At 48.6% G+C, this 16,491-nt stretch overlaps 1 protein-coding gene across 1 annotated transcript; it reads right to left on the reverse strand.

The window, feature by feature from the left end:
• Positions 1-11,074: 11,074 nt before the first annotated feature.
• MRPL34 (mitochondrial ribosomal protein L34) lies at positions 11,075-16,063 on the reverse strand. The gene is made up of 2 exons (XM_038740004.1): positions 15,920-16,063; positions 11,075-11,635 (listed from the first exon to the last, which is right to left on the reverse strand). The coding sequence occupies exons 1-2, from the start codon at positions 15,991-15,993 to the stop codon at positions 11,344-11,346; spliced, it is 366 nt and encodes a 121-aa protein (XP_038595932.1). The 5' UTR covers positions 15,994-16,063; the 3' UTR covers positions 11,075-11,343.
• Between the last annotated feature and the right edge of the window lie 428 nt (positions 16,064-16,491).

The following is a 16,491-nucleotide window of genomic DNA, read 5'->3' on the forward strand; positions in this document are numbered from 1 at the left end:
GAACATGGTTCAGTGAGAAGGCGAGTTTAGGAGGAACAGAGTACGAGCTGAAGTTTAGGGATGAAAAGGAGGGGGGAGAGAGGTGCTGGAGTGCCTTCAAGTAGATTTTCCAGTGCTCTGCTTGATGTGGAGAGAAATGGGTGACCATTGATGATCCATTATCCAAGATACCCTAACCCCTGCTCTCCAACCTCACATGTAATAATAATAATTGTGGTATTTGTTAAGTGCTTACTGTTTTACCAGGCATTGTACTAAACGCTGGGGTGGATACTAGCAAATCCAGTTGGACACAGTCCCCTGTCCCACATGGGGCTCAAAGTCTTAATCCCCATTTTACGGATGAGGTCACTGAGGAACAGAGAAGTGAAGTGACTTCCCCCAGGTCACACAGCAGACAAGTGGCAAGGTCAGGATTAGGACCCAGGCCCTTCTGATTCCCAGACCTGGGCTCTATCCACTAGGCAATGTCTATCGGTTCATCCTCTTGGCCAGGTCACACTTGTCTCTTTAGGGAAACAAACCCCACAGGGAGGGACTGTTGAATGTGGAGTATTGTGAAACATGTAATACACTTGCTGGAGTTGGATTTATTATTAAAATGAACTTTCAATAATCCACTTGTAGACCATCCACGTTGCAGAGAAATCATCACTGATTTTTAACCTCCTACCTGCTGCAAGCCTACTTTTTTATGGTATTTGTTAAGTGCTCACTTTGTGTCAGGCATTGTACTAAGCGCTGGAGTAGATACAAAATAATCAGATTGGACACACCCATGTCCCACATGGGGCTCACAGTCTTCAACCCCAATTTACAGATGAAGTAACTGAGGCACAGAGAAGTGAAGTGATTTGCCCAAGGTCACACAGCAGACAAGTGGCGGAGTCAGGATTAGAACCCAGGTCCTTCTGACTGCTAGGCCCATGTTTTATTTAACTTGAGAGGCAGTGTTGATAGCCATTCCTCCAGCCTCTGCTGAAGCCAGAAATTCCACCCTTCGGGCCAAACAAACAGCAATCCACTCAGTTGTGTACACCACGGCAGCATGTGAGAAGCAGCAGAGCCTGGTGGAAAGAATCTGCGTCTGGGAGTTTGGAGACCTGAGACCTGGGTTTTAATCCAGGCAGTGAGCTCTCAACAAATACTATTGATCGATTGATTGATCAGGGAGGAAATAAATCAGTCCTCTGAAGCAACACGGTGTAGTGGATAGAGTACGGGCCTGGGAGTCAGAAGGTCATGGGTTTGAATCCCGGCTCTGCCTGCTGTGTGGCCTTGGACAAGTCACTTCACTTCTCTGGGCCTTAGTTACCTCATCTGTAAAATGGGGATCGAGATTGTGAGCCCCAGTGGGACAGGGACTGTGTCCAACCCCATTTGCGTGTATCCACCCCGGAGCTTAATACAGCGCCTGGCACGTAGTAAGCGCTTAACAAATACCACAATTATTATTATTACTATTAGGGCAAAGCCCTCCCTGGGAATATGAAGGGGAGATACAGGGTAACTGGTGTGTAGAGTACACCAGTGTGGAGTCAACAGGGGGCCAACAAGGAGCAAATGCCTGAAGTCCGTGGGTAATATGGGTAATCTGCCTGATCTGAGACACAAAAGGTGTGAATGTGAATGTGAGAAGCAGCCTAACCTAGTGGAAAGAGCAGGAATCAGGAAAGCCAGGAGATCTGAGTTCGAGTTCCAGATCTGCCACTTGCCTGCTGTGCGACTGGGGCAAGTCACTTAGCTTCTCTGGGCCTCAGTTACCTCATCTATAAAATGGGAATTCAATACCAATTCTCCCTCCTACTTAGACTGTGAACACCATGTTGGACAGGGACAGTGTCCGACCTGATTCATTCACTCATTCAATTGTATTTTTTGAGCGCCTACTGTGTGCAAAGCACTGTACTAAGCGCTTGACTTTACCTCAGGGCTTAGAAAAATGCTTGACATAAAGTAAGCACTTAACAAATTGATTGACTGATGATTGGCATTTGTTAAGCTCTTACTATGTGCCAAGCACTGTTCCAAATGCTGGGGTAGATACAAGGTTATCAGGTTGAATGCAGTCCCTGGATGGAGCTCACAGTCTTAATCCCTATTTTACAGATGAGCTGAGGCACAGAGAAGTGAAGCGACTTGCCCAAAGTCACACAGCAGACAAATGACACAGTGGGATTAGAACCCAGATCCTTCTGACTCCCAGGCCTGTGCTCTTTCCAGTAGGCCAGGTTGTGTCAATACCGCTACCCTGCTGGTTCAATCTCTCATCCTATCCCGGCTGGATTACTGCATCAGCCTCCTCTCTGATCTCCCATCCTCCTGTCTCTCCCCACTTCAGTCTATACTTGCGCTGCTGCCCGGATCATCTTTGTGCAGAAACGCTCTGGGCATGTTACTCCCCTCCTCAAAAATCTCCAGTGTCTACCAGTCAACCTACGCATCAGGCAAAAACTCCTCAAGGCTTCAAGGCTCTCCATCACCTCACCCCCTCCTACCTCACCTCCCTTCTTTCCTTCTACAACCCAGCCCGCACCCTCTGCTCCTCTGCCACTAACCTCACTGTGCCTCGTTCTTGCCTGTCCCGCTGTCGACCCCCGGCCCACGTCCTCCCCCTGGCCTGGAATGCCCTCCCTCCACACATCCACCAAGCTAGCTCTCTTTCTCCCTTCAAAGCCCTACTGAGAGCTCACCTCCTCCAGGAGGCCTTCCCAGACTGAGCACCCTCCTTCCCCTCCCCCTCCCCATCGCCCCCCCCACCCTACCTCCTTCCCCTCCCCACAGCACCTGTATATATGTCTGTACAGATTTATCACTCTAATTATTTTACTTGTACATATTTACTATTCTATTTATTTTGTTAATGATGTGCATCTAGCTTTACTTCTATTTATTCTGACGACTTGACACCTGTCCACATGTTTTGTTTTGTTGTCTGTCTCCCCCTTCTAGACTGTGAGCCCACTGTTGGGTAGGGACCGTCTCTATATGTTGCCAACTTGTACTTCCCAATCACTTAGTACAGTGCTCTGCACACAGTAAGCGCTCAATAAATACGATTGAATGAATGAATGAATGAATGCCATTAAAAAAAAGTGAACTATTAATACGTTACAGAGGCAGCAGATGTATAAAAGTGGGAGGCTAAACCAGCCTCTCGTTCTTTTCCTGTGGCCAGTGATCCACCTGAGGGGGTAGTCCTAAGCCTGGTTCCTTCCTAGCCATGAAGCCCACTAGCTGGCAAATAAATCTCACTGAAAGCCATCTGTGACAAATTGCCTTCTGAGTCCGAGAGTAGTTGTTGTTAGTGGTATTTTTAAGCGCTTACTACGTGCCAGGCACTGTACTAAGTGCTGGGGTAGATACAAGATCATCATCATCATCATCATCAATCGTATTTATTGAGCGCTTACTATGTGCAGAGCACTGTACTAAGCGCTTGGGAAGTACAAATTGGCAACATATAGAGACAGTCCCTACCCAACAGTGGGCTCACAGTCTAAAAGGGGGAGACAGAGGACAAAACCAAACATACTAACAAAATAAAATAAATAGAATAGATATGTACAAATAAAATAAATAAATAAATAGAGTAAAAAATATGTACAAACATATATACAGGTGCTGTGGGGAAGGGAAGGAGGTAAGATGGGGGGGATGGAGAGGGGGACGAGGGGGAGAGGAAGGAAGGGGCTCAGTCTGGGAAGGCCTCCTGGAGGAGGAGGTTGGACGTAGTCCATGTCCCACATGGGGCTCACAGTCTTAACTCCCATTTTACTGAGGAGGTAACTGAGACACAAGAGAAGTGAAGTGACTTGCCAAGGTCACACAGCAGACAAGTGATGGAGCCGGGAATAGAACCCAGGTCCTCCAACTCCCAGGCCCAGGCTCAGGCTCTTCCCACTAGATGGTGCTGCTTCTCATCTATGAAAAACCGTATTTCGTAGTCCGAATGTTGCAAAGCCAACGAGTCCTTTCACACTTCAGGCTAATCTACCTGACCAAAACTGAATCATCTCCCCTCCTCCTTCTAACTCATCCAACACAACTTCGACACTGTGGACCACCCCCTTCTCCTCAACACAACTGACATCATCCTTCCTGTCTCCAAAGTCACAGCCTAGGTATTTATCAATCAATCAACCAATCAATTGTATTTATTGAGCACTTACTGTGTGCAGAGCACTGTACTAAGCGCTTGGGAAGTACAAGTTGGCAACATATAGAGACAGTCCCTAACAGTGGGCTCACAGTCTAGAAGGGGGAGACAGACAACAAAACAAAACATATTAACAAAATAAAATAAATAGGATATGTACAAGTAAAATAAATAGAGTAATAAATATGTACAAATATATATACATATATACAGGTGCTGTGGGGAAGGGAAGGAGGTAAGACGGGGGAATGGAGAGGGGGATGAGGGGGAGAGGAAGGAGGGGGCTCAGTCTGAGAAGGCCTCCTGGAGGAGGTGAGCTCTCAGTAGGGCCTTGAAGGGAGGAAGAGAGCTAGCTTGGCGGATGTGCGGAGGGAGGGCATTCCAGGCCAGGGGGATGACGTGGGCCGGGGGTCGACGGCGGGATAGGCGAGAACGAGGCACGGTGAGGAGATTAGTGGCAGGGGAGCGGGCTGGCTGTAGAAGGAGAGAAGGGAGGTGAGGTAGGAGGGGGCGAGGTGATGGAGAGCCTTGAAGCCGAGGATGAGGAGTTTCTGCCTGATGCGCAGATTGATTGGTAGCCACTGGAGATTTTTGAGGAGGGGAGTAACATGCCCAGAGCGTTTCTGGGACAAAGACAATCCGGGCAGCGTCGTGAAGTATGGATTGAAGTGGGGAGAGACACGAGGATGGGAGATCAGAGAGGAGGCTGATGCAGTAGTCCAGACGGGATAGGATGAGAGCTTGAACGAGCAGGGTATCGGTTTGGATGGAGAGGAAAGGGCGGATCTTGGCAAACTGCGGAGCTGAGACCGGCAGGTTTGGGTGATGGCTTGGATGTGAGGGGTGAATGAGACAGCGGAGTCGAGGATGACACCAAGGTTGCGGGCTTGTGAGACGGGAAGGATGGTAGTGCCGTCAACAGAGATGGGAAAGTCAGGGAGAGGGCAGGGTTTGGGAGGGAAGACAAGGAGTTCAGTCTTGGACATGTTGAGTTTTAGGTGGCGGGCAGACATCCAGATGGAGATGTCCTGAAGGCAGGAGGAGATGCGAGCCTGGAGGGAGGGGGAGAGAGCAGGGGCAGAGATGTAGATTTGGGTGTCATCAGTGTAGAGATGATAGTTGAAGCCGTGGGAGCGAATGAGGTCACCAAGGGAGTGAGTGTAGATCGAGAACAGAAGGGGACCGAGAACTGAACCGTGGGGAACCCCCACAGTAAGGAGATGGGAGGGGGAGGAGGAGCCTGCAAAAGAGACTGAGAATGAACTTCGGTCTGTTACTAAATCCTGTCAGGTTTTCCTCCACAACACCTTCCAGTCCTCTCCATCCAAGCAGTCCCCACCCTGGTCCAGGTCTACTCAGGTCCCGGCTAGACTACTGTATCAGCCTCCTCACTGGTCTCTAATCATGATCATTGTCATCATAGTATTTAAGTGCTTGCTATGTGCCAGGTACTGTTCTAAGCTCCAAGATGAATTCTCTATCCGAAAAAGACTCTCCCTTGATCCCAGGCTTCCTCCAACACCTTCAGCAAGTTGTCTACACCTGCTGCCTCCACTACCTCTGATCCAATTCTCTCCTTGACCCCCTCCAATCTGACTTCCACCCCCTTCACTCCACCAAAACTGCCCTCTCAAAGGTCACCGACCATCTCCTTCTTGCCAAATCCAGTGGCTTCTACTCCAACCTAATACTCCTCAACCTCTCAGCTGCCTTCAACACTGTGGTCCAACCCCCTCTCCTGGAAACGTGATCTAACCTTGGCTTCGCTGCCACTGTTCATGCCTGCTTCTCCCCCATCTCTCTGTCTGCTCCTTCTTAATCTCTTTCATAGGTTCCTCCTCTCCCTTCCACCCTCTGTGCGAGTCCCTCAAGGCTCAGTTCTGGGTTCCCTTCTATTCTCCATCTATACCCACTCCCTTGGAGAACTCATAGACTCTCCAGCGTCAACTACCATCTCTACATGGATTCATTCATTCAATCAATCATATTTATTGAACGCTTACTGTGTGCAGAGCACTGTACTAAGCGCTTGGGAAGTACAAGTTGGATGATTCCCAAATCTACCTATCTCTGTAGACAGCACCACTATCCTTACTATCTCACAAGCCTGTAACTTTGGCATTATCTTGACTCATCTCTCATTCAACCCACATATTTAATCTCTCCCCAAATCCTGTTGGTTCAACCTTCACGACACGGCTAAAATCCACCCTTTCCTCTCCATCTAAACTGCTTCTACTCCAATCCAAGCACTCATCATTTCCCACGTTGACTACTGCAGACTCCTTACTGACCTCCCTGCCTCCTGTCTCTCCCTACTCCAGTCCATACTTCACTCTGCTGCCTGGATCATTTTTCTAAAAAATGTTCAGTCCATGTTTTCCCACTCCTCGAGAAGTCATAGGCCTGCTGCCTGGATCATTTTTCTAAAAAATGTTCAGTCCATGTTTTCCCACTCCTCGAGAAGTCCCAGGCCTGCCACTCACTCCTGAGGCAAGTCACTTCACCACTCTGGGCCTCAGTTATCAGTAAAATGAGGGATAAGATAGGATTCCAAGAGCATGGGTCTGAAAGTCAGAGGATCTGGGTTCTAATCACAGCTCTGCCACTGGTCTGCTGTGTGACCCTGGGCAAGTCTCTTAATTTCTCTGGGCCTCAGTTTCCTCATCTGTAAAATGGGGATTCACTCCTACTGCCTCTTTAGACTGTGAGCCCCATGTGGGACAGGGATTGGGTCCGACCTGGTTAACTTGAATCTATCCCAGCACTTAGAACAGAGCTGGACACACTAAGCGCTTAGCAATGTAGCCTAATGGATAGAGCATGGGCTTGGGAGTCAGAACTTGGGTTCTAATCCTGGCTCTGCCACTTGTCTGCTGTGTGACCTTAGGCAAGTCACTTATTTTTTTAAATTGTATTTGTTCAGTGCTTATTAGGTGCCAGGCCCCGTATTAAGAGCTGGGGTAGATATAAGCAAATCAAGTAGGACACAGTCCATTTCCCACGTGGGGCTCAGCCAATCCCCATTTCACAGATATAGATATGTATATATGTTTGTATATATTTATTACTCTATTTTACTTGTACATATTTATTCTATTTATTTTATTTTGTTAATATGTGTTGTTTTGTTGTCTGTCTCCCCCTTCTAGACTGTGAGCCCGCTGTTGGGTAGGGACCATCTCTATATGTTCCCAACCCCCCTTCCCGATCCAGACCTGAATGACTCTCCCCCACTCAGGGAAAAAGGCCCTTGTTATCACCAAGTTACATTAACGACAACCTCATTCGCACCTACTCAGCCTTCCTGTCCCACCATCGACCCCCGGCCCACGTCCTCCCCCTGGCCTGGAATGCCCTCCCTCTGCCCATCTGCCAAGCTAGCTCTCTTCCTCCCTTCAAGGCCCTACTGAGAGCTCACCTCCTCCAGGAGGCCTTCCCAGACTGAGCCCCTTCCTTCCTCTCCCCCTCGTCCCCCTCTCCATCCCCCGCATCTTACCTCCTTCCCTTCCCCACAGCACCTGTATATATGTATATATGTTTGTACATATTTATTACTCTATTTATTTTACTTGTACATATCTATTCTATTTGTTAGTATGTTTGGTTTTGTTCTCTGTCTCCCCCTTCTAGACTGTGAGCCCACTGCTGGGTAGGGACTGTCTCTATATGTTGCCAGCTTGTACTTCCCCAGCGCTTAGTACAGTGCTCTGCACACAGTAAGCGCTCAATAAATACGATTGATTGATTGATTCTGACACCATGCTGTAATCTCCCAAGCACTTAGTACAGTGCTCTGCACACAGTAAGCACTCAATAAATATGATTGAATAAATTAATGAGGAAGCTGTTGGTGCATTTGAAATAGCACTGCTCTGGGAATCCAGGAGGCCTGGGTTCTCCAGTTCTGCCTGTAGCTGGTTAGTGAGGCAAGCCTACAGATAAAATATTGAAATATTGAACCTCATCTGTCCTAAGCGCTTGGGAAACAATAATCAACAGACACATCTCCTGCCCACAACAAGTCTGGGAGGGGGCACCCAGACTGAGCCTCCTCCTTCCTCTCCCCCTCCCCATCCCCCCCGACTAACCTCCTTCCCCTCCCCACAGCACCTGTATATATGTTTGTACATATTTATTACTCTATTTATTTATTTTATTTGTACATATTTACTATTCTATTTACTTTATTTTGTTAATATGTTTTGTTTTGTTCGCTGTCTCCCCCTTCTAGACTGTGAGCCCACTGTTGGGTAGGGACCGTCTCTATATGTTGCCAACTTGTACTTCCCAAGCGCTTAGTACAGTGCTCTGCACACAGTAAGCGCTCAATAAATACGATTGAATGAATGAACTTGTACTTCCCAAGCACTTAGTACAGTGCTCTGCACACAGTAAGCGCTCAATAAATGCAATTGAATGAATGAATGAATGAACCCAGGTCCTTCTGACTCCCAGTCCCGAGCTGTATCCATTAGGCTTTCCATATCTGACAATTATTTTGCCCCTCTTCAAAGCCTTATTGAAGGCACATCTCCTCCAAGAGGCCTTCCCTGACTAAGCCTTCCTTTCCTCTCCTCCCACTCCTTTCTGTGTTGCCCTGAATTGCTCCCTTATTCATCCCCACTCCCTGTCCCATAGCACTTAGGTACATTTCTTTAATGTCTGTCTCCCCCTGTAGACTATAAGTTCACTGTGGTCAGGGGATGTGTCTGTTTATTGTTCTAGTGTACTCTCCCAAGTGCTGAGTACAGTGCTCTGCACACAGTAAGTGCTCAATAAATACAACTGAATGAATGAATGATTAAAAACCATTAAAATAATAAGGATAATAATAATATTAATAAATGACTGAAATCCTCTGAGCTCCTCCTCATTCAAGCCTTTCATCCAGGGGTCTCAGGCCAACGAGTAGCATTTCCCCAGCAGATTAGGTGAACCCAGGCCACTTTTTACAAATGGGCAAATGAACTACCCTTAGTCAGTTAGGAACCTGGTTGGTGGAATAGCAAGAGGCCAGCTGTTGGCTCAGTAACTGTTTGACTCCAGTGGCACGAGCGTGGCAGACCACAGGAGACTTGATCACCAGAGCATTCTCGGCCGCCATGTTGGGGAAACAGAGATATGTAGAGGCAAGCACACGCATGTCCAGGGCTCCCACCGGAGCCTTGAAGTGCTCCGTTCACCTCAGCAGAAGGGGTTGGAATAGTTTTTCAGGGGACTGACTGGAGATCAGAGGCTAGAAGTCTCCAGGGATGGACATCTCGAATCGAACTCTAAAGCTGTGGTCCCAGATCAATCAATCGTATTTATTGAGCGCTTACTGTGTGCACAGCACTGTACTAAGCGCTTGGGAAGTACAAGTTGGCAACATATAGAGACAGTCCCTAACCAACAGTGGGCTCACAGTCTAGAAGGGGGAGACAGTGAACAAAACCAAACATATTAACAAAATAAAATAAATAGAATAGATATGTACAAGTAAAATAGAGTAATAAATATGTACAAACATATGTACATATATACAGGTGCTGTGGGGAAGGGAAGGAGGTAAGACGGGGGGGATGGAGAGGGGACGAGGGGGAGAGGAAGGAGGGGGCTCAGTCTGGGAAGGCCTCCTGGAGGAGGTGAGCTCTCAGTAGGGCCTTGAAGGGAGGAAGAGAGCTAGCTTGGCGGATGGGCATAGGGAAGGCATTCCAGGCCAGGGGGATGACGTGGGCCGGGGGTCGACGGCCGGACAGGCGAGAATGAGGCATGGTGAGGAGATTAGCGGCAGAGAAGCAGAGGGTGCGGGCTGGGCTGTAGAAGGAGAGAAGGGAGGTGAGGTAGGAGGGGGCGAGGTGATGGAGACCCTTGAAGCCCAGATCGAATCGTGGGCTGAACCGAAACCCAGCCAACAAGGTGCAGCACAATGATCCTGGTTAAAAGCTTTTTGGGGCCCACCCCTTCCCCACTCTCACTTGAGAATCAAGAATACAACACCCTTCTCCATAGGGATTCCTATGGAGCTACTAAACGGTTTCAGAAATTTGGCCCATCCTTGTTGGAACAGAGCAGGGTGAGACCGAAGCAGCAGAATCACAGGCCTTAGTCCTTCCATGCCATTAAACTGCCAGGCCATGTCACCTGGGGCACATGCCACTTCTGCCACCCTCCCTCTGCCACACACACACACACACACACACACACACACACACACACACACACACACACACACACACACACACACACACACACACACACACACACACACACACACACACACACACACACACACACACACACACACACACACACACACACACACACACACCCCCCCCCCCACCACCCCACCTGAGGTGTCAAAGCAGGGCGGGGAGACACCACAGAGGCAGCGATAGGTCTCCATAGATTTAGAAAGTTGGGAAGGCTTTGGTTGCCATCACTACTGGACCCCAAGGGCGAAGGAACCTGAAAATGGCTCTTTCGACTACAAGTGCCGGACCTTTCTTTTGACTAGCTTTAATTCTATTTGTTCTGATGACTTGACACCTGTCCACATGTTTTGTTTTGTTGTCTGTCTCCCCCTTCTAGACTGTGAGCCCGTTGTTGGGTAGGGACCGTCTCTATATGTTGCCAACTTTTCTTCCCAAGCGCTTAGTACAGTGCTCTGCACACAGTAAGCGCTCAATAAATACGATTGAATGAATGAATGTATGGTGTGCCAAATGTTATTATTTTGTCTTTCTCATCTATTCTCCAGCCCTCTGCTCCCCCCAGCCCAAAACCAGCCTCCCAACCTCCCCAAAGGTCAGGGACCCACCCTTATTTATCCTTTACTGCATTCTCCCACTGCACTTAGTACAGTACACAGGAGCTGCTCAATAAATACCTATGAATGAATGGCTATCACAACACTGAATACAAGAGACGGGCCACTGTGAAGACTTCCACTGGAAGCTTACTGATTTCAGATTTTACTAGTGAATCATGAGTGAACTGGATTTCATCAGAACAAAGCATCCCACCCATCTGTTGGAACAGCAACTGTCCTCTCCACGGAACCCCAGAGGTCCCAGTTCAACTCTTCGGACATCTCTGGTGGTGCCCCAGGAGAATCAGCGGCGGTGAAACCGATACCCCTTGGGTGCTGCCTGGCGGGTTTGGAGGGCTCGCCCAGGGCGCGCGGCGTGGAACATTGGCACTCAGTGGGTCAGATACTTCCGGCCTTTCAGCATGCGACGGAGGATCACCTTGACGCCCGCAGGTGTGCTGAGACGCTTGATCCAGCCGTGGGTCTTCTTGCGCTTGCGGTTGTTAGGTTGGTATTCATTCCCCCGGGCCTTAAAGCGGACTTGTTGCAGGCTCCAGGGTGGCAGCGGCACAGGGGCAGGGATAGGCTGGAGGATGCCTGGAGGCTGTGCTAAGGCTCGGGAAAGGGTGGAGAGTGTCCTGAGCTGAAGGGGACCCAATGCTCCAGGTGAGGGTGGGAAAGATCTAGAGATAGAGAGTGAGAGAGGGAGAGGAGAGAAAACAGCGTCAATCCGACCTCAATGACAAACTAAACAGTACACTGTTCATGCCCAGCACACTCATTTCATTCCTCTAACGCCAACATACCCACAGTACCTTGATCTCGTCTATCTCGCAGCCGACCCCTTGTCCACATGCTCCCCTGGTCTGGAACTCCCCCACACCTCCTTTTTTTTCATGGCATTTGTTAAGCGCTATGTGCCAGGCACTGTACTAAGCACTGGGGTGGATACAAGGTAATCAGGTTGGACACAATCCCTGTTCCACATAGGGCTCACAATCTTAATCCCCATTTTACAGATGAGGTAACTGAGGCACAGAAATGAAGTGACTTGCCCAAGGTCACAGAGCAGACAAGTGGCAGAGCAGGGATTAAAGCCCAGGTCCTTCTGACTCTCAGGCCCGGGCTCTATCCACACTGCTTCTCATCCGACAGACCACCACTCTCCCCACCTTCAAAACCTTATTAAAATCACACCTCCTCCAAGAGACTTTCCCAGACTAAGCTCTCATTTCCCCTACTTCCTCTCCTTTCTGCATTATCCTCCCACTTGGATCTGTACCCTTTATTCACTCCACCCTACTTATGTACATACCCGTAATGTATTTTAATGTCTGTCTCACCCCCTAGACTGCAAGCTCCTTGTGGCCATGGAATGTGTCTACCAACTCTGTTGTATTCAGTCATTCATTCAATCCTATTTATTGAGCGCTTACTGTGTGCAGAGCACTGCACTAAGTGCTTGGGAAGTACAAGTCGGCAACATATAGAGATGGTCCCTACCCAACAACGGGCTCACAGTCTAGAAGGGAGGAACAGACAACAAAACATGTAGACAGGAGTTAAAACTGTCAGGACAAACAGAACAAGTGCTTAGGACAGGGCTTTGCAATCAATCAATGGTATTTGTTGAGTGCTTACTATATGTTCAATAAATATGACTGACTGATAGGAACTGTGCCCAACTTGATTTTCTGTACATACCCAGTGCTTAGTACAGTGCTTGGCACATAAGTGCTTAACAACTACAATTATTATAATGATTTCAATCGTAGAAGAGCCTGGTGATGTTGAATTTGTTTTTACAGATCAACTTGAAGTGAAATTCAGCTCTTCTTTACAGGATGGCCGCCCCCCGCCCCTCAACTCTGTAAAATACCTGTGGCCAGCAGCACCCTGATACCCCTTGATTCTGGGAGCCTTTCAGAGAAGTGAGCAGAAACCAGGGGACAGGTCTGTGGGTCCATGGGACATAAAGCCGAGGTTCTACTTCAGCCACTAGAGAGAGCCATTATAGTGCTCTGCAAACAGTAAGTACTCAATAAAGATGATCGATTGATCTGGAAAGGTCAAATCGTCACTGAGCAGAGCCCCTGTACTGATTAATAAGCCCAGACCCCAGAGCCCGGTGGGTCAGCTCGGAGCAGGCCTCCTAACACTGTTGTAGAGGCTGGGAGGATGCAGCTCTGGATGAAGTTCTGTTCTCCCTGCCCCTGCCTTGCCCACTGCCCACCCACCCATGTACCCTATGAAGACGACCAGTCAGAGACCACCTTTCTTCACAGCAGGGAGGGCTGGAGAACAAAACAGATAGAAGCAGTATAGCCTAGTGGATCGAGCACAGGCCTGGGAATCAGAAGGACCTGGGTTCTAATTCCCTCTCTGACACTTGTCTGCTGCGTGTGACCTTGGACAAATAGCTTCACTTCTCTGTGCCTCAGTTATCTCGCCAGTAAAATGTGGACTACAATTGTGAGCCCCAAGTGGGACCAGGACTGTGTCCAACCCAATTTGCTTGTATCCACCCCAGTGCTTAGTAGTGTCGGGCACATAGTAAGTGCTGAAAAAAATACCACAATTACTATTATTACTTTACTAGAGGCAGATGCTTCCTAGGGTCCGGCCATTCCCACAAGCCCTTCTGCCTCTCTCCCAGTCCCCATTCCACACCCCCAACATCCTCCCTAGGACACTGGTCTGTGGTGGACAGCACTGAGTGCATCTACATGGAGCCCCACCTGATATTTCTCTGGTCCCATTCTGACGTGGCTATGGGGGAGTGGGGAGCCGAGACAAAGGCAAAATGGGGGAACCACCACCATAAGGAGGATCCATCAAGTGGGGAGCCACGATCCTTCATCTCGCCAGTGGGGCAAGGTTGCGGCTCATCCGGAAAAAAGGACTACAAATCCCAGAGAAGCAGTATAATGTAGTGGATAGAGCTCCTGCCTGGGAGTCAGAAGGTTATTCAATCGTATTTATTAAGCACTTACTGTGTGCAGAGCTCTGTACTAAGCACTTGGGAAAGTACAATACAGAGGGGCCTCACCTGCTCCAGGAGGCCTTCCCAGACTGAGCTCCCCTTTTCCTCTGCTCCTCCTCCCCTCCCCATTGCCCCCACTCCCTCCCTCTGCCCTACCTCCTTCCCCTCCCCACAGCACTTGTGTATATTTATACATATTTATTACTCTATTTTATTAATGATGTGTATATAGCTATAATTCTATTTATCTATTTTGATGCTATTGACACCTGTCTACTTGTTTTGTTTTGTTGTCCGTCTCCCCCTTCTAGATTATGAGCCCATTGTTGGGTAGGGATTGTCTCTGTTGCCGAACTGTACTTTTCAAGTGCTTAGTACAGTGCTCTACACACAGTAAGTGCTCAATAAATACGACTGAATGAATGAATGAATCCCTGCCCACAACGAGCTCAGTCTAGAGACCATGGGTTCTAATGCCAGCTCTGCCACTTGTCTGCTGTGTGACCTTAGGCAGGTCACTTAGCTTCTCTGTGCCTCGGTTACATCATCTGTACAATGGGGACTGAAACTATGAGCCCCATGTGGGACATGGAATGTGTCCAACGTGATCAACTTGTATCTACCCCAGCATTTAGAACAGTACTTGGCACATAGTAAGGGCTTAACAAGTACCATAGTCACCAGCAGTTCACTTATCACACCCTGTCTTTAGCCAACACGTGCTGCAGCACTCAGTGATTTTATTGCTCTCCTGGTTTTCTTCTTCCTTGTTCATTTTCATCATTTCAATTAGTCCTTGCGAGGCTGTTGCCACATCTCGCCCTCTTCCTATATCATGGGCCAGGGGCTCTGTCTTTGTCCTCCACAGTACTCTTCTCCAGGGCTTAGTACAGTAGACACGCAATAAATGAATTATAGTGAATGAATTATACTGCAAACTTGGGAAATGCTTTGCGAAACAAGGTGTAAACCGGATCAATTCATATAGTTAACAGTTCAGCAACATTTTGCAGCAGGGCATCGCTGCTCCTAAGGCACTGTAATAAACGCTGGGGTCGGGTAGTCCTTCACATGGGGTTTAAGGAGAGAACTCCTCCCCAGCGCTTAGAACAGTGCTTTGCACATAGTAAGTGCTTAACAAATATCATTATTATTATTACTGAATTCCCATTTTACCGAGGAGGAAACTAAGACATAGAGAAATGACTTGCCCAAGGACGAGACTATGAGGCCCATCTAGACTCCCCTCCCTTCCTTGCTCTCTTCCTCCCTTCAAGGCCCTGCTGAGAGCTCACCTCCTCCAGGAGGCCTTCCCAGACTGAGCCCCTTCCTTCCTCTCCCCCTCGTCCCCCTCTCCATCCCCCCATCTTACCTCCTTCCCTTCCCCACAGCACCTGTATATATGTATATATGTTTGTACATATTTATTACTCTATTTATCTATTTACTTAATTTGTACATACCTATTCTATTTATTTTATTTTGTTAGTATGTTTGGTTTTGTTCTCTGTCTCCCCCTTTTAGACTGTGAGCCCACTGTTGGGTAGGGACTGTCTCTATATGTTGCCAATTTGTACTTCCCAAGCGCTTAGTACAGTGCTCTGCACATAGTAAGCGCTCAATAAATACGATTGATGATGATGATGACTGTGAGCCCGTTGCTGGGTAGTGACCGTCTCTATTTGTTGCCGACTTGTACTTCCCAAGCGCTTAGTACAGTGCTGTGCACACAGTAAGCGCTCAATAAATACGACTGGATGAATGAATGACATACAGCAGCCATGTGGTAGAGCCGGGATTAGAACCTGGGTCGCCTGACTCTCAAGCCCGGGATCTTTCCACTGAGACAAGGAGCCTCTCTCTCCCAAGTGCTTAGAACAGTGCTCTGCGCTCACTAAAATACCATGGATTGAGTCTCCCCCTCCCTTCTCTTTCCGCCTCCCGTTCCCTTCCTGTTTCCCCAGGAAAGGTCACCAGCAGTTACCTGCCTCCGAGGAGTACCGCCCGTGAACCCACCGGGCCCAAAAGGCGTCCCAAGATCCCCACCAGAAAGCCCATGTCGGCAACCCAACAGCCAACACCGACACTCGAGCAAGTCCAACTCCCGTCTGGTCTCGCCGCCGGCCCAAACGCGCGCGAGGAAGACGCGGCCGCAAGCGCTTCTGGGAGCTGAGGTTCCTGTCCGTCGCCTGGGCGCAAGGGCTGCTGGGACTTGTAGTCCCTGCTTCAGGATTGAGCGATAATGATAATAATAGTTATTATTTGTAAAGCAGTTACTATGTGTCAGGCGCTGTACTAAGCGATGGGCTGGATACAAGATAATCGGTTTGGACAAAGTCCCTGTCCCACGTGGGACTCACAGTCTCAATCCCCATTTTACGATGAGGTAACTGAGGCACAGAGAGGTGAAGTGACATGCCCAAGGTCACACAGTAGACCAGTGGTAGAGCTGGGACTATCAATCAATCAATCAATCATATTTATTGAGCGCTTACTATGTGCAGAGCACTGTACTAAGCGCTTGGGAAGTATAAATTGGCAACATATAGAGACAGT

The sequence above is a fragment of the Tachyglossus aculeatus genome, chromosome X1 (assembly GCF_015852505.1).
Source record: "Tachyglossus aculeatus isolate mTacAcu1 chromosome X1, mTacAcu1.pri, whole genome shotgun sequence".
NCBI lineage: Eukaryota > Metazoa > Chordata > Mammalia > Monotremata > Tachyglossidae > Tachyglossus > Tachyglossus aculeatus.

Bases quoted from the DNA above. Each gene is read 5' to 3' on its own strand.
- MRPL34 (XM_038740004.1), bottom strand. From the start codon at position 15,993: ATGGGCTTTCTGGTGGGGATCTTGGGACGCCTTTTGGGCCCGGTGGGT. The intron at 11,636-15,919 runs GTAACTGCTGGT...CTCTATCTCTAG, and splicing joins GCGGTACTCCTCGGAGGCAG to ATCTTTCCCACCCTCACCTG.